The sequence below is a fragment of the Manis javanica genome, chromosome 11, assembly GCF_040802235.1.
Source record: "Manis javanica isolate MJ-LG chromosome 11, MJ_LKY, whole genome shotgun sequence".
Classification (NCBI taxonomy): domain Eukaryota; kingdom Metazoa; phylum Chordata; class Mammalia; order Pholidota; family Manidae; genus Manis; species Manis javanica.
Window position 1 is genome coordinate 102,626,505 of NC_133166.1, and position 18,246 is coordinate 102,644,750.

Below are 18,246 nucleotides of genomic sequence, written 5' to 3' on the forward strand. Positions count from 1 at the left end.
CTCCCCAGACGCTTTCCCTACTCACAAGTTTTCCTGATAGCTTATCTAGAAAAACCTTCTATTGCTGATATATTTTATAACAACTGTTTATTTTAGGATTACTACTGAAAAAAAATCAGAGAGTAGACTGACCCCCAAAGAGATCTAGGTTTTCTTGTTCTTATTCTTTAAAAGCCAACTTAAGAAATACAAATGTACCTTTGTATTTTGCCTCATTGGCTTTTCTAGTTGACCGCACCATAAACTAATCTTTGCATGCTGTATTTAACTCTCTTTACCCTCTGGAGTCCTTCCATCTGATATAAAAACCAGGGTAGAGTGCAGATGACAGGACTGGGAGCTATGTTATTTATATACTTGTGTATTTATAATAGAAATATTGTTGACATACAATATTAAGCAGTTTGATTTTGTTCCATAAAATGCTTCCATTCCTTTCAGTGTGGAGCGTTTTATCTTTGAAGGTGAAAATTAGTGAGGTAGCACTTAACTGTGTATATTTTGGGGGTGCCAGGGTCTCAGCTGTTTAGGTAATTGTGTTAGAAAGTAGAAACCACTTCATAAAAGACAACTAGGGCTGTTGTCTCCTTTTACAGGCTCTCTTTAAAAGGTCAAGTTCATTCAGAGACCCTTTTCTTGAGTGAATGTTGTTTTCTGATCGATTAATAGAAGGTTGGCCTGTTAAGGGAAGGAACGTTCAATTCGTAACCCACCAAAACTCTACCAGGTTTTAACCGTCATTTCAGAATGGAAGTGTGCTTCTGGGATGGATGTAGCATGAAATTTGAGCAATCTTGAAGATCATGGATGAACTCAAGGTTTTTATTACTTCACTTTTAACCACAGAGGAGATGGGATGGACTCTAAATAATGCTTTTTAATTTTGACAGTTTTGTATTCACTGGGGGCAGTGTAGGGAGTATATATTGTATATGTTTTATAAGTTAAAATGTAGATAGAACATGAAGATGAGAGTAGCTTGACCTGTACAGAGAAAACTGAATTATAAGTGAAATTTCCTGATTCACCTCCTGCTGCCCAAATCATTGACCTTCTTTTCACTTAAACGATAGGGATGAGAGCTCCTGTTAGAGGGTTCACAAGTACTGCGACAAAAGGCTTTGAGTACTTCTGAAGGCCGAATGGAGCATGAAAAAGGCAGTGAAAGCAACAAAGATAGGCAGAAAGGAAAAGTATTTGTTGTTTGATCCAGTAGAGTTCTTAGGTATTGCAATGTATCATAAGCCTCTCAATTTTAAGGAACTGGAATGACTCAGATGTGTCTCGTTGGAATGCTCTAGTCTTGGCTGCATTCCTTCAATCTTGGTACCGCTCCTTAATGACTGAATGACCTTGGGCTCATCACCCAGGCTCCATAACTGCCCTGCGCCACAGTTTCCTCTTATGGAAATGGGTTGTTGGGAGATAACATACATGCTTAGAACAGTGCCTGGTAAGGTGCTGTGTAAGGGTTAGCTATTGTTATTCAGTAAACGTTTGAGCTTAGTTTGGAGAATAAAGCATCAAGTAAAGACACTGACCTTGGCCTTGGGTTAGTGGAGGTCAGTCCCGCCTATAGTTTTCTCCTAAGAAAGAAACAAATTATAATCACATCATCATTACAGCACACCTGTTTGTTTATACATTGGGTGAGGGATGAAAAGAACTAGGAAGACCTGAACTTGGTCCCCTAGAAAGGTGTGATCTCATCTCAGCTGTGTACTTATGCAACACACAGAGCGGAAAAAATGGCGGGAAGCTAAGGTATGGCTAGCTGATAGGCATTTTATGTGAGTTATATTCTTCGGTTTTTATAGCTCTGTGCCTTTGGTCAGCTAACAGCTTAGTTCCTCCAACACTCTTCCCCATTTTCTTTTATACCAAGTGTAAGCTGGTTGCTAGAGTTAAGAAGAGGAGAAGCCCTGGTGCACCTATTTAAAGTAGATGTTTTTCTTGGACCTCTTAGATAGAAATTTATGTGGATAATGAGGTTTAGGTGGCAGAGTGATATCTGGGAAAGGGACACAAAATGGGGAGAGGGGAGATTCTTTACAGCCTGGTTTCATATAGCTGCCATCTTCATGGGGCTGTGCGGTGGGGAGAAGTTGGGGTTGTGGGTGAAATGACAGCCTGGGGTGGGTGTGCTTTCTGCCATAGCTGTTTCTGAGCTGTTTCAGCATTTCACTATAAGCTCAGCAGATGTGGTGCTTAATTGTGGTTCTTATTTATCACTTCTGTTACCTTAGATTAACAAAACCCCATTTCTCCAAGTATATCTAAAACTGTGACTTACTCTCTCAATTTTCTTCCTCTATGGACGCAGCATATGGTGGCCAAAAGCAGGTACAAGCATGTAGGTCAGCCCCGTGTTCTTGTACTAGTTCAGCCTCTTACTGTGTGACTCAGGGCAAGTTAGTTAACCTGTTTGAGTCTTGGTTTCTTCATATATGAAATGGGAGTAATACACACAATGCCACATACTGTATGATTCCATCTTACAAAGTGTCCAAAATAGTCATATTCACAAAGGTAGAAGGTCAGTTAGTGACTGCCAGGGGATGGGAGAGAGGAAAATGAGGCATGACTGCTAACGGGTATGGGGTTTCTTTTGGGGGAATAAAAATGTTCTGGATTTAGACAGTGGTGATGGTTGGACAACTTTGTGAGTATACTAAAACCCAGTGAATTCACACTTTAAATGGGTGAATTTTATCTAAATAAGTAAAATGGGACTGGTAATATCACTCAACAAAGTTGTGACATTTAGAGACAATATACAGTGAGAGCACGTAGCTCAGGCACATAGTCAATGCTCAGTATATGTGGCTGTCTGAGCCTGTACATAGCTGGTGACCACTAGGCAGCTGGGACATGGTGGGCCGACGGAAGAACGAAAGGAGCGGGAAGATGGTATATGAGACAGAACAGTTTTGAGCCAGAGCCAGATTTGGGCCCAGTTCTCTAAGCTCCCAGTCCAATTCTGCTTCTGTGGCTCCTCCTCTGCTCTTTTCTGACGTGGCCACGGGAATATAAAATGCCTCCTACCAGTGGAGAGACTTTGTTACAGATGAGTCATAACCCAGGCTCCACAGCTTGCCCTGGAACCGTAATTTACTTCAGGGGGAGGCCTTATCTGATTGAATGAGTATAATGTGACACTACCTGCTTGATTCCACTCTCTCCCTCTTGCTTCAGGGCACCAGGGGCCTCTGCTGATGTTTCTCCTCCAGCTCCCTGGGGGATCTCTGGGAGGAAAAGTCCTTCCCAAACACTTTCTCTTTGTACCCTTTCTCTTTACAGCCTCTCCCCTTCCTAATCTCCCCTTCCTAGGATAATCTGCTTCCCATGGCACAGGACAGTGCACTATTAAAAAGGCCTGGATAAGGCTTGGCATCTGCCTCTCAGGGGTCCTGGACCCACTAAGGGCTCTGAGCAGAGCAGACTGGAAAAAAAAAAAAAAAGGCTTGGATAAATTCTGCCTGCTATTAAAAGACATTATCCCCTTCAAAATGATCATCATTTGCAGTAAGTCATTCCTGATTGCAGTATGCTGAGTTCTTCAGCCTTGCAAGGAGTTTTAAAAGAAAGCATGGACTTAACTAAAGGCCCATTTTGGTCTTTAAATTTTGTTTTGTTCTGTTCACTTTCTTCACTTTCCCAGCATCTCCTTTTATTTCTTCGTGCTTCTTACTCTGTCTCACAAGGTTAAGGGAACAAATAATCTTCCTGCAGTAATTGCACTTCTCAAAAACAGTACTTTGAAAATAAAACCTCCAAAACTATGTTACTGAAGTAAAGGAGAATATGAATCTCACCTGTACTTATTACTCAATTCCTGTAGGCTCTGGACATATGCTCATGCTTTAGTTAATTAATTAATTTGTGTGCTAGCTATGGATAGATTTGGCTGATCCCACTTAGTAGTGAATCCCCAGGCTAGAGACCATGCTTTACTCCTCTCTGGGTCCCCTGCAATGCCTACTGTAGTGCTTTGTGCATAACAAGCAAATAAATATCTGTGGAATTATTTCTGTGGCTGGTAGATAGAGGAATGATGTTTTCCCACTTCAGAAGGGTATTTTCCCCCTAGTAAATGATAAGGATTTTTGTAGATTTGCCCACATTTTACTATCTTATTTTTACCCTAAAAAAAGAACAATGATATGCATTTGATAGATGACTGCAAAGACTGGAGTTACCCTTCTCATGCCAGTATCCCAAAGGATGATTGTCATGCCTAAAAGAATGAATTACATGCAATACCCATATACCAGAGCTTCTCCATGATAGGGGAAGGGAATCCTTAATATTCATTCACTCAACAAATCTTTACTAATGCCTGACTCTGTACTGGACAGAGGGTACACAATGTGAATCACTCACTGTCCAACTACTAATTGATATTATTAATTCCCAGTTGATGTTATACAAGGAGTCACGTTTTGCCATGGCTCCTCTCCAGGAGTTTCTGCAAATCGGTTTCCTACTTAACCATTAGTTGTCTTTGGGGGCATGGGGATAAGATGTACAGGAAGTTGTAAGACTAAATGGCATTGGTAAAAACAGAAGTTGAGGTACTTTACTGACTCCCTGACAAGTACAGGAAAGTTAGCCCCAATCTGTCTTTGACGGAGTAATTATATCTTGTTTGTATGGTTCAAAAGTAGAATTGGACTCATGGAAATTATCATTAGCACATCCTTTTTCATTTCTTTGTCAGAGGTTATGCGCAGGGAGGCCAGTATGAAGTGTGGGGGTACGTGTGGTTTTTTTCCCTAACGGTTTTAAGACCTGACAGGAATTTACTCCTTACTTCTTATAGGAAAATAGTGCACTTTTAAGGATGATGGGTTTTGCTTCCTACATGGTCTGGGGACTCTGAATGGTGTCATTTGTACCAAGCATGGAGGGTGAGTCCATGTGGAAGATGCATCTTTTTTTGTCTTGACTCTCAAAGGTCTGACTGGAGTCCCTGTAGGATTTCAAGTCTAAGTATGGGTCACCCCATGCTTGAAAATTGATTCATTTCTTTGCCAAATGGAGTGTCTGGTAATCTTGGCGATCCTGGAACTTGACTCCTTAGCAGAGGAGAACAGATGTAGCGCCATTACTTAGTTGAGATACGTACCCACTACCTTGCTTGGAGCTGCAAATCAGTCTCTCTGACAAAGCCCCTTGTATATAGTATTCCTCCGCAGTCCATACCAGAACTCCAAGGGAAAGTTGGTATGGCATGGGGACTCGGCAGTGTCCCCTGAGGGCCCCCGGTTGAAGTACCCATCACATGCAGTGCCATTTGCTGTGGTCCTGAGCAGGCAGCGTGAGTGGTTCGGACGCATTCCCCAGCCTTGTGCCCTGTGGCTGTGGGAACCTTTTGAGCACAGCTGTCTTTAGAGTTGGGCTTTATGATGTGCTTCCGTTCCCTGGCGTGGAGTTCCCTGGGCAGGAAGATGGGAAGCGGGACTTGAGGATTGTTTTGCTGTTCACTTGCCTAACCAATAATATATCAAAACTCTGCTAAAGACTGATGATGTTATGTATTCATAAAAGCCTTTGACTGAAAAAAAAAAAAACATACTTTTTTAAAAAGCATGCTTTAATCCCTTTCTTTTACTCAGATGTGAAAAAAAGTCCTAACTTCAGTTTCATTAGATCTGGAACGTTAGTGTCTTGTTCATGCCAGACAGATGTTAGCTTGGTGTGTTTCACCCTTTTCAGTCCATACAATGGGGAGAGAATTACATCTGTGAGGATTTTTTTTTTTTATCAAGTCAAACTTTCCAGAGCAAAGACTCATAAATACAGTTAGATTACAGGACTATTTTGAAAAAAGGCTCTCTCTCTATTCAGTTAGGGGGACAGTGACGGAACCACTATGGAGTTTACCTTTTAGGAATGTGCTGTACAGCATACTCTAGCCTTAACTTTTAATATTGTGGAGATAATATAGGTGCAAGGAGGAATGTGGGGGAGAACAAATAGGAGGAGAAAGGTCATTCTTACTCTTTTGGCATCCAAGAGCCTCCCTGGGGAAATCTAATTCAGTTTCTCCTGACTGAGCAATTGGCCTGCCCTGCCGGCTCTCATTCCATGGTGAGAAATAGAGAAATTTTCCTGCTCCAACTTGGAAAGTGGTTTGTGAGTACAGGACAGAAGTAGCTTGTTAGTGTATGGTAAGGAGGCCTGCACTGCAGAGGGGGTGGACGTGTGCTCCCCACTGCTGAGTGGAAGGAGGGGTCGCCACAGGCAGTGCAAGGTCAGGCTACTTCTGGTGGCTTCATGGTCAGTGAACTGGATGGCTTAGGGAACTTACAAGAGTGTCCTGTCCCTAGAGCACGACCTCTGTCTGTATTGCTTGGCCTTGAGGATTTGGGTTCTAAATCTACCCCTGATATTTGCTTAGATTAGTGCCTGGAGCTCCCCAGACTCCAAACTGGCAGTAGTAAACTAGAGACAGAAGGTAATGTGCAGGGCAAACGTGGGGACAGTGAAGAAGCTGTCATTGTTTAAATTCTTTTACCATCTTTGATGTATTTTTTACATGCTGTGCTTTTTTATCAAGTAAAATTCTGTCAACCCCTGTCCTCTAAGATCTAGAATTGGGTACCCTTTGCTAGGTTTCCTTTAGGCTCTTTAAAAAAAAATTATTTTGAAATAATTTCAGGTTTACATAAATGTTGCCAGAATAGTACAAAGAGGTCTCATACCTGCTTCATAGAGATTTCTCATTTGTTAACATTTTATTGCATTTGCTCCATCACCCCATCACTCTCTGTTATATCTACTTCTTTCTTGAACCTTTTGAAAGCAAACCCGAGATATGTTGTCCTTTCTCCTCTAAACACTCCAGTGTGCATTTCTCCCAAATAAGGACATGCTGCTACATACCAGCATACACCACCCCCCTGCCCCAACTCCCAGTCAGGGAAATAACATTGGTTCAGCACCACCGTCCAGTTCACAGACTCCGTTCAGGATTTGCCAACTGTCTCAGTGTCTTTTTCTTTTTGACCCAGGATGCCTGTCTCTTCAGACACCCTTAATGTGGAATAGTATCTCAGCCTTTCCCTATCTTTTATGCCTTTGACAGGTTTAAAGAATAGGCTTTATATTCTGTAGCATGACCCTCAACCTGAATCTCTCTGATGTTTCCTCATGACTAGACTCAGGTCATGAGCTCTTAGCAAGACTAGGCACAGAAATGACGTGACGTGCATCCTACCCCACCGCAGAGGTGTTCAGCGTGATCTCTGATGGTGTTGGACCAGGCTTCTCCACCTTACAGGCACCGTTTTCCTTTTGCAATTGATTAAGCTTTGGTGGGGAGGTATTCTAGGATTTCACTGATAATCCTGTTCCTGAAAGTACATCCTTCCACTGACAACTGATTCCAGCCTCAGTGGTGGTTTTTATATCCATCATTCCTTCTATATTTTTTAGTCGGTATCTGTAGAAGGAGAGCTTTCCTTTTCCTTTGCTTATTTGTTAATCTGTTTGTCTCAGTGTGGACTTGAGAATTTTTGTCAATGGATTATAATCTCAGATTATCATTAAAAAATATTTAATGCTTAAATTGTCCCCAGTTTGGTCAGGAAGCCCTCCTTTAAACTGGTTCCTGTGTCCTTTTGACACATTCTCACCATTGGATCATTCTTAGTGCTACTAGCTGTAAGGTTCTGCCTTCCAAGTGACAGAAACTAAGCCCTCCCTGAAGCGTGGGGTTGGCATCTTTCCAGGAACTGGGTCCATCGTTGCATCCCATCCGCTGCAGCTTTCAGCTGCCTTTCTGTCTTGTCCTTTTGTAGCGTGACCGGCCTCAGGGGCAGTTTTGTCCAGAAGGGAACTTGTCAGCAGGCTGCTGAGTGAGTTCTCGTCTAACGTTGCTCCCAAGGGGTATAAATCTCACAGGGGAGGTTATCTTCCCAGGTGCCAGTACTATTCACTTCTTAAAAACCGCTCGAGATCTTAACGTGGCCACCGGGTAAGATAACTTTAGTGATGTTTCTGCTAGTTTTACATACCCGCTTTCAACAGGAGCTTTGGCTACTTGAGTACATTTCTATCTCTGAACTCCAAAAATTATCCCCTTCATCCAAAATGCTTTGTAATACTTGGTCTTGAAGATTCTAAGACCCACCCAAACTTCCTAAGTAACTGTTTTCCTTAAATAGGGGTACCTCCTCTGTAATTCTGAATCCTTTAAAATTGGCTGAAGGTCAGAGGGCTTGTTTGGGAATGATAAAGAAATGTTTTTAGTGGCATTATTCCTCTCTCAGCTCTGGGATTTTTGTAGCTCAGTATTTGAAAGCTTGTAGTAGAATTGATTGAAGCTTGTAGTAGAAATTCTAGTAGAAAGACTGTAACATTCATTTCTCACCTTAGGATTCGTCCTTTACTCTTGGTTTATACAGGTGTGATAAGTAATACATCATGTTTGGGGAAATGCATATTTGTGTCACTGATAAGTTCAGTGAATTAAAAAGTCCTTTGTACTTAATTCACTTTCAGAGAGGACTACACCTTCAGTTTCAAAAGTGAAGTAAAAAACTACAGAAGGAGGGAAATCCTTGGGTACCAGGAACACGAATGCAGTAGTAACTCTGTTGAGACCCAAATGAACTCCGAGGCCTGTCGACCTTCTGTTGCAGTAGCATGAAAAGGCAAAGAGAGAGTTTCCATTTCACTTATTCCGCACAGGCGCCTTCCTTACCTTGGCTCTCGAGGGGCTATTATTGATTGGGATGGAAAACAAGCAAGGAGTGTGTGTTGATATAAATGCATTGCCATTACTCCGGAAACAATTTAAAGAAGGTATCTACCCTAATGGGTCACTAGAGATGAGAGGAGGTCCTTAGCGTTCCTTCACTCCCCACTCCCTTTTTAGAATGACCTCAAACTCCAGCTCAAAGGGTAATTAATACACACTGACTGATAAGAGGAGCATGAAACATTTCTCTGAAAACAGGTTTCTTTTAGAGAATGGACTCTGGACACCTTAGGTGGAGTAATGACGATCACACTTTTGAAATGCGTGCAGCACCTGGTGGGAATACTGTGTTTTACTCCCCAGGTTTTATTCTTCACGGTTTGGGACAGTTTTTATAGGGACTCTGTCAGTCTGCTTTAAATTTGGGGTCCTAGGGTTAAGTTGTGTTTGGCCCCAGATTGGGAAAAAAATGTGTCGGGGGTGTTTACAGGAGAAAAAATTTCTCCTCTACCCTCTTCGGGTCTTCAGCTGGGCCTGAGAATGAAACTGAATAAGACAGATTAACAATAGAAAAGCATACCCATTTTATTAAATTGTGCATGTATGTGGGAGTCCCCACAAGAGAATGGGGACCCAAAGAAACAGAATTGAATGCGTACACTTACATATTGAATTGGACAAAGAAGTAAGTTATGAAAACATGGCAAGACGAAGGGTCTCGGACTAGAGCTGTTCACAGCGCACAGGTAACTTGGAAGGGGGAGGTTAGCTTCGCCAGGCTTGCTTGTACAGGTTTTTCTTGGCCTCCGCTCCAGGGCTCTAGTGGTAAGAATGTTGCTTTCCTTCTGGTATAGGGAAGACATCTTCCAAATTAGGGTTTTATCTCCTGCTTTCAGGAAGAAAAATGGGAAGTCAGAGTGCCCTCCTTATACCTGCTGTGTGTCAGGTGTCTTTAGCTCAAAATAACCCTTACATCAGAGTGGCATGTTTTGGGATGGCGCATTCTGCCACCCTTCAGCGACATTGTCTACCAGGTGAGGTTGGCCTCTAGAGACGTAGGTACAGCACTGCTCTTGTCTGCTTAGATAAATAGAGAAACAGGGCTCTTTCTCTTTTTTTTTAAGCTACTGTTTTCCTCTATAAATGAAGATAGTAACAGTCCTTGTCTGAAAGGGTTGTGGGCATAAATGAGATGATGCAAATAAAGGGACCTACTTAGAGAGGGCTTAGTAAATGTTCTCGTCAGGGAGGAAGAGTAATTCTCCCTCTCCCTTTCTAAGTTCTCCCTGAGACTCCTCTGTGATGGAAAGAAAAATTAACAGAAAAACAAACAGAAGTTTAATGACATGTGTACCCAGCTGTACACATGGGAGAGACCTGGAAAACCAAGTAACTCCAAAACAGCCCGAGCCACCACCGTAAATAAGGTCTACGGCTAGAGACGGAAGATGGGGACACTTACAGGAGGCCACCAGGCCGCGCAGTAGACAAGGGCAAGGTTGTTATGCAGATTAAGCCGGTGCCTTCTGCTTTGAGAAGGCCCTGGAAATTGAGGATCATCTTTTTCTTGCTAGTACAGAGGGAGACACCCTTATAAATGGAGATTTCCCTTATGTGCGTAAAAGAGAAGTTGCCCTCTGGTAAAAAAAAATTTCTGCTCCGTCTGCAGTCTCGCTTGCCTCTGCTCTTTCATAAAAATAACCAGTTTCAAAGACTCAGTACGTCAAAGAGGCATATTTTGTGGTGGTGTATTTTGCTCCCCTTAATTATCTAAAACAAACAAAGAATAGGTTGCTCCTTTCGTTGCTCTTCTTCCCCTTCCCCCCTCAAGATAATCTGTATTTAAGACCCATGGAGGGAAAACCAGCCTTGGCTTGCGTTGAAGACAACTTGAATCGACTTTTCCTGCAGCCCTCGGTTGGCAGGGTTGACGCATCCAGCTGAGAGGCCCTGCTGTTACCTTCTGGCAGCCCCGTGTGCAGATGCTGCTGTATTAATTACCAAAGAAAACCCATTAACTCAGAAGCCCTTGAACTGTCAGGGAGGCAGCTGCTCCTGCTCGGCGCAGGTTTTCCTCCCCCTTCCTGCTGACAGTCCACAGTTTTTAATCTCTTCTTCAGAGAACTCTTAAAATTGCACTGTAGTTCCCTAGAGCCCCTGGCTAGTTCAGTCGGCTCTTTGATCCTCAGTTAACAGTACTCCAGGGAGAGCTCGCATAATTAGATTCACCTATAATGTGAAAAAAAGCATGGAGACCAGCCACCCAATCCCTCTACTCCCCAATGATTTTTCTTGCAACAGTTAAAACCTGATGGAATTCTGGATTTTTAGGACTGGAAAGGATGTTAAAGATGATCTAATCCAACTCCCTTAGTTTACAGATGGGAAATCCAAGGCTGAGAAGAATCAAGTGAACTGCCAGGGTCCCAGAGCTAGTCCGTGGCACAGCGCTGCTCAGAATACCCGCCCTCCGCACTAGTGCTCTGCCCACTTCGATGGCACGCGCCTCCCTCCCAGAACCCTGGGCTGGAGGAGCCAGGAGTGAAGCCACCTCATTTCGACTCGTTTCTCTCCATGCCCTTGTTCAAATCTCATGGACATAGTGGCGATCAATGAGAAAGCTAAAGATCAGTGGGAGAAGCAGAGGGCTTGGATATGACATTTTGAAAAACAAGTGGCGATATCCACATTGAAGTTCCTTCTTCAGTCTGGCAGGTTGCACATAGAATCCTAACAGGACGCATAGAAGCAAAAATTAGAACTGGGCGCAGTGTCGGTCCCTGTCCCCGCTGCACTGGTCTATGGTTGGTTGACACCAGTAGGTTTATGTGTAGTACTGTTTTATCACTGCAAAGATTGGGGGGTGTAACTGAGTCAGATGAATAATGGGGTGTGTCTGCTGTGGTCTTGGCAGCTGCTGCATGTTTTATTGGCTTTCCTGTAGTTGACACTATCTTAGAAGTGTGGAGATCCCCCCTTTGGTCCTGAATAATGGTTATTTGGTTTCTTCTGTATGATCCACTCCATTATTTTTTACTACATACCGGCTCTTGTTACAGGAATTATGAAAGTTGTCAGTCTATATCTACACTTAGACATCTGAGAATCTGAGGGGCCTGGGAAAGAGGAAAGAGGGAAATGTAGATGAGAGTGAATCCAGCTGGGTTTTCTCTGCTCAGGCTGAGACTGTGATAGTTAAATTCTGCACAGTGCATGGGGAGGTTCTATTCTGTTATCCACATGTGTTCTCCATGTTGCGATGAAGGAAGTTCTTATGAGTGTGTCTAAACTGTTCATCATGGTCCTGGACTTACTTAGTGGAACCACCTGGAGCTTTCTGTAGACAGTTCTCCACAATAAATGGATCCTGAAACAGAACAAACAATTGCATAACATAAAGCACTTACTGTGGTCATTCATTGTGTTCGGTGTTGAGGATATAGAGAGAAAAATGATGGTTCTTTCTGCTTTTGATAATTATAACCAGGTAACTAGAATAGAATACACTAAGTGTTGTTCATTTGTGAACAAGATATGAAGGGACTCAGGACCAGCCCACTGCTACTTGCTAAGTGGTCACACAGCAATTGGCTTTTAGATTGTAGGTCAAAGATTAGAGCAGTGGTCGGTGTTTTACTCTTGTGTTTCGTGAATACCTTACACAGAATTAGGCACTCAGGTAATGCTCTTTGTTTTTTCAAAGGCACCCCTTTCTTTCCTGGGAGGGTGAATTTCCTCGTTTCTGTGCCTGATGTTGCGGGGTACATGCGCAGCAGCCAGTGGTGGGCTTACTAACACACAGGAAAGGAGGGGCTTACGAGCTGCACGGAGAAGCCTGGGCAAAAGCAGACTCCTTTAAACCTTTCGGTGCTGCCTTTTGTGGAAGAGGAGCTTTGAGGATTTGAAATAGTTAAATTTGTAGCAGGGTCGTTGCAGTCTGAAGTAGAACAGCCTCAGCATGAATCAGGCCTCTCTTACATCAACAAATCAACAGCTTAAAATTGGATTAAAAGCTCGTGATCAAATGACTAAAGTGAGTGCTATTTCAGTGGTACCACCTAAAATTCAATTAAGATGTATGTATTGGCTCAGAGGTAGGCCTCCTTACAGCCCAAGAGCTGTGCCTCTGTGTCTTTGTAAAAAGAGCAGGCCCTGCCTCAGTCATAGGTGTGGGCAGACACTGGTACTGAGCAAGAAGAGGAATGATCGGGTTCAGAATTTGAGAGCTTCAGTCAGCTCATTTCCAGTTCCTTTCCCCAAACAGAGGTTCTCATACTTCAGGGAGCCTTTTGTTCTTCCTTGAATCCTGTTGGATGTATGTGTGGGAGCTAGCCATTTAGGTGAGTGTGGTTGTCCTGAGAGAATGTTTTTGAGATTGATTGTCTAGATTTGCCTGGATTTTATCCCAACAGGCTGTTCTTTCTCACTCAGGGTCTTGTCATCCATAATCAGAAAGAATGTGATTTGGTTAGGAAGTACTGATCTTAATCGAGCATCTGAAGTTTTAAGAAACCTGATGAATTGCGATGCTGTCACCAGCTATCAGAGAGAGGAACTGGAAAGAGTCTAACTTATGCAAACTTGAATAACATTTTATTTCAATATATGTGTATTTAAAGATTAGCTTGTGCATTTAGTTATAAAACGCGAGGGAAATAAGTGAAAACTGCATGTGGCAGAGACATTGAAAAGGGCCTTACATGTTCAAGTATCAGGTCTTTTGTCTCAAGGAAGGTTTCATTTTGACATATTCAGGCATAGTTTCTCCGTGCACACACATCCCAGTTAGTGTATCTTCCCGGCTCTGTCAATTCAGTGACTCTGGTGAGAAAGGAGGGGAGGGGAGGTCAACTTACTGCCCCCTTCCTGGAGAGAAACCACTGCTCTGGGAGTGAACCAGGACAGGGGACTCTGTTTGTCGCTTGAGGAGCATTTTCTGACTGGGATGTTTTCCTGGCATCTCATTCAACCCAGAGCTTCCTAGAATTCCTTCTGTAGGACCCTGGCGTCCGAATGGGGTCCTGTGTGGGTCTCTGCCTACCCTTCCTCACTCCTCTCTCTGTACTCCTTTCTCCTTCACCTTCCCTCCCCAACCAGGCCGGCTGAGCTGCATTTCCTTCCCACCTCAGGAAGAGAAGTACCTCCAGCAGATGGTGGACCACCTCCCCTGCATCTTAGTCCTCGGCCAGGATTGTCACGTCAAGTGCCGGCTGTTGAACCTGCTGCTGGGGGTGCAGGTGCTCCCTACCACCAAGCTGAGCAGCGAGGAGAGCTGTAAGCTTCGGCGCCTCCGCTTCACCTATGGGACCCAGACTCGGGTCAGCCTGGCGCTTCCCGGCCAGTACGAACTAGTGCACACCCTGGTTGCTCACCAGGGCACCTGGGAGACCATCCCTGAGGAGGACCTGGAGGTCCAAGAGGGCAGTGAGGATGCTGCCCATGTTTTAGCCGAACTGGAGGTGATGATGCACCATGCCCTCTTACAGGTACCAAGCTCATACTTACACAATCCAACACACACATACCAGCTTTTCTTTTATTCGAGCTCTCTCAGAAGGTAATTTGGCAGTGTGTGCTCTGGGCTCTGAACATCAGCTGCTGGAGTCAAAGGAACATAACCCAGGAAGGTGAACAACACAGTAGGCCACAGTGGTGCCCATCCTGCCCCAGCTCCTGTGCTGCAAGGTCTGAGCAACTGGCGGACTTCTTGCCTCCATATCTCCCTTCCTAAAATAGGAAGAATGTGATACTTACATCTTGACTTGCTTTTACAGAATAATTATGATCAGGCTTAGAAATATTTTTTCATTTCTTACCAGGAAGGTGTTGCTAGAATTGTCTCTAAGCCATCCTTCCTAAAAGGAGCGATAACATGATGGATCACGAATATTCTCACTAGAGTGAGACCATGTGAAGAACTCTGTGAGTTTTCCATAGACATGGCCATTATTTAGTAAGTGGGACAAATCACGTCTTCTACTTGCTAAGGAGCTTGGGAACATGAGGATGGGTTTGACGCAACGTGAAGAGACACGGAGGAACCGTCCTCTGAAGAATATCTTCGCTTCTCTCTTGAAGGGAACTCCCACAGAGAGCACGGGTCTTGTGGCATCTCCTCCGAGCTCATACTATCTGGTACGCCTACCTCTGCTTAGGAAGGCGTCATCTCCTGTTTGAAGCTTCTTTTTCATGCTTTGTAGCTAGGACTGGGCTATCTGATCAGACTGAATGGGGATCAACAAAAGGTGTGACTATGTCAGGGTCAGGAGTAGGAAGGAATGAAACGATGCAGACAGGCTTGGTTAGCTGTGCCAGGGAAGGAAGGCCTAAATTGGCAAGACTAGGAAATTGTCTCTTTTTACTTCCACGTCTTCACCTACCCCTGTTCTGAAAGGCTTGATCTCTCAGTCAGTGAGTGAATCCTTTGGTTGTGACCATGGCCCATGACTCTAGAAGTGGAAACCATCATCTCCTTTCCTTCCAGAGTCCAGATTTCTTCAATCTTGATAAATGCTAGAAGGGGCTGTGCATACAAGCCAGCAATTTCTGTCAGCTCAGCTTCAGTGGTGGGTTTCCTCATTTTTTAGACTGAGAGCTCGCTCTTCTTAGCTCTAGGACAGGGTGCAATTCTTGGATAACACTGGCAGTAGCTCTGACAGTACTCCTTGTTTGATGACTGAGGTCACTCAGGTGATCCATGAGCTTCTCCACAATTCATAAGTTCGCGATCCATATACAGCCTCTGTCGTAGACTGTCCTGGTCTAGTTCCTTTAAGTTACCAATAGCTCAGTGGTTTTCAGACTTCTAGATTTTAATCTGTAAGAAATAACATTTTATATCAGAACTAAGTATATATATATATATACATGTGTACATTTTAAATGAAGTTTCATGAAACAGTATTTTTTACTTCTTGTGAAATACACTGAAAATTCTTCCCTATGCTATGTTGACATCATTAAAAGAAAGATGGTAGTTACCCACTAAATTGATGCCATGACCCAATATATTGTGACTGCAGCTTAAGAAATGCTGTTAACTAGCTAAAATATCTGCTGTAGGTCAGGTGGCGATTTTTCCTATTCTTGCCTTTCAAAACAATCTTGGAATGTGAACAAAGCCGTCTGCAGGAGAGGCAAATTGATTGATTTCTCTGTGTTCCTTCATTTCATTGGTTTTAATTTTTAGTGCTCATTTAATTTTGTTCCATGAAGTGAGGTTATACAAGAAAGTCGCAGGAAGGAAAGTGAGAACCATTCTCCAGGTACATAACCGAGCACGTGACTTACTGGTGAGAGTTCTCAAAGCCAGCTTCTGATAGGGGCTCAGCCCTCAAACTGAGGTGACAATCGAGAGACGACTTAGTTGGGAAGCTGAGATACCAGATCAGCTCTCCGCACAGTTGAAATATATATTCTTTTTCTTGAGGAGTATTTTTATCATCCTGAGGAATTCTTTAGCCTTTCGTCTTCGGTTTTATGTGGTTTATGAGGCTTCCTTAGCCTGTATTTCTCCAGATCTGCTCTATTCTCCTACGGTTTTGATGTAGAAATAGCAACGCACCCCAACGGTTCTAAGTTTAGAAGCCTTGATGCTGAGCCTTAGAGGGGCCTGTGCAGCCTTTGTGGAGCTGAGGCCCTGCTCTGTCTTTTCGGTCAGGCTCCTGTCTCTGTTAAATACATCAGTCACGCTCAGCTCACTGCTGGGAGCATTTCACAGCTACTGTGAAGATTTTTTGCTGTAGTGAGAAAGATCTTTTTCTTTAGCTCCACTTATATTTAGGACCAGTGAGTTAGCTCTAAACAGCCCTTCCATTTGGTTTGTAAAAGGGGTGGTAAAGAAAGGGAATTTAGCTAAAGGAAACCAAGATTGAATTAGGGGAAATGAGATGTTAATTTTCAACTGTCAAATTATCAAAGCAGAGTTTCCCCCTAACTCTTTCATACAATGGTCATTCTTCTAAGCCTTTAAAGCCCCCGTAAATTAGCCATTTTTAGTTTGTTCCAGACGAGGCCAACTCATAGACTCATAGTGCTGGATATTCCCAGCTTTTTAGCCCTGGATCCCCTGAGATTGTCAGGTTATAATTCAAAATAGAGGAACACTCTCCAGCTTTTGGTTTCTGAAACCTTGTTTGCATAGCATTAAAACAGTCATTTTCCAGTTGGCAACACATTTCACCATCACCCTGTTGGCTGGTTCTGTCTTCATCTGAGACATGCTTCCCCTTCCCACGTTCACCACCTTTATGGCACATCTACCACCTCTTTTCTCATTTACTTTTCCTGTTATAAACCCAGTGGAACACACCTGTCTGCCTCAGAGTTGCTTTAATCTGATGTGTGAGTGCATGTTTTTTCCCCTATGAACAAGAAAAGGAATAAAAAGGAGCAGAGGGGATTAAACTTCCTCAACTGGAGATGAGATTCCTGCAGCCTAGTAGTGCCATTTCATTTATTGGGGACATTTCATTGCTCTCATTTGTTCTGGTCTTAATCAATAGCCTGTTTATCCCCATCAGGTGTTTTCTGGCCCCTGGGACAAATGTATGTGTCATTTGGCAGCCACACTGCCCGTGCAGACGTGGTCATTGGCTCATGGTCATGTCTGGTAGGGTGTATTTCAGGGAACTGAGATAGAATACTGTCTCCAGGAAAGGTCTGATGACTTGCAAATAGACTTTTTTTTTTCTATTTTAACTTTAACCTGTCAGAGTAGTAAAGTTTTCTCTTTATACCCTCAATCAATAGCTGTCAATGGAAATTCTCTATTTTCAATGTCATACAGACATCGATATTTTAAATTTCTCAGCAATTAATAACTTCACAACCCAAATCATTTAAAATCATTTATCTTCCTTAAAATGACAAAAGTTTATGTAAAATTTTAACACCAAAATTTACTGAACAGTTGGCTGCTAGAAAACTAATTTATCTCAATTTTTGTCTAGTAATTGGAATTTATTATGGCACCTTACAAATTTCTTATGTTGCTTACCATTAGTTAGGTAACATATCTCAGCTTGAATGTATCTAGATTGAAAGATAATGGTTGATTGGTTAAAAAACAGGAAAGAAACCTGGTGAGGGTGTCAGGCCACAAGATACTTTTGGAAGGAGATGGTATATGGAATTAGGCCCCGGATGGGCATTTCAAGGGAAAAGAAGTTAGGGTAATATATATAAGATAGAGAAATAAAGAATGATATTCTAGAGAGAGAATTAAAATAAAGAAACCATGATTTTATGGGGCAAAAAGAAAGGGGAACTAAAATGGTTATGTTAAAAAAGGATATGGGAAGTTCAGGCAAATGCTAAATGATAATTTCCTTCTAGGCAATAATCCCATATTCTCTGACTCTTAACACCTCATGCCTTTCCCCCAATACACACTAACATACATAGTAAAATGTAACCATCCTGCATACGTTGCTCTTTACTAACAAATCTGGGAATACCTATTACAGGTTAGTTGGGGATATGTGTGGTTTAGAGGCAAGATTTATAAAAATCTCTATGCTTGAATAGTAGCCTTGATA

At 42.9% G+C, this 18,246-nt stretch overlaps 1 protein-coding gene across 4 annotated transcripts in view; it reads left to right on the forward strand.

Moving 5' to 3' along the window:
* LOC108399080 (retinoblastoma-binding protein 5) overlaps nt 1–18,246 on the forward strand; it is a 93,170-nt gene that overhangs the window by 2,253 nt on the left and 72,671 nt on the right. For all 4 annotated transcript variants that reach the window (XR_012122927.1, XM_017663635.3, XM_073217069.1 and 1 more), the window contains exon 2: nt 13,805–14,193. Coding sequence is in view for 3 of the 4 variants with exons in the window: in XM_017663635.3 (XP_017519124.2) it covers nt 13,805–14,193 (389 nt within the window). In the remaining variant the exon portion in view is untranslated. The remainder of the gene's footprint in view (nt 1–13,804; nt 14,194–18,246) is intronic.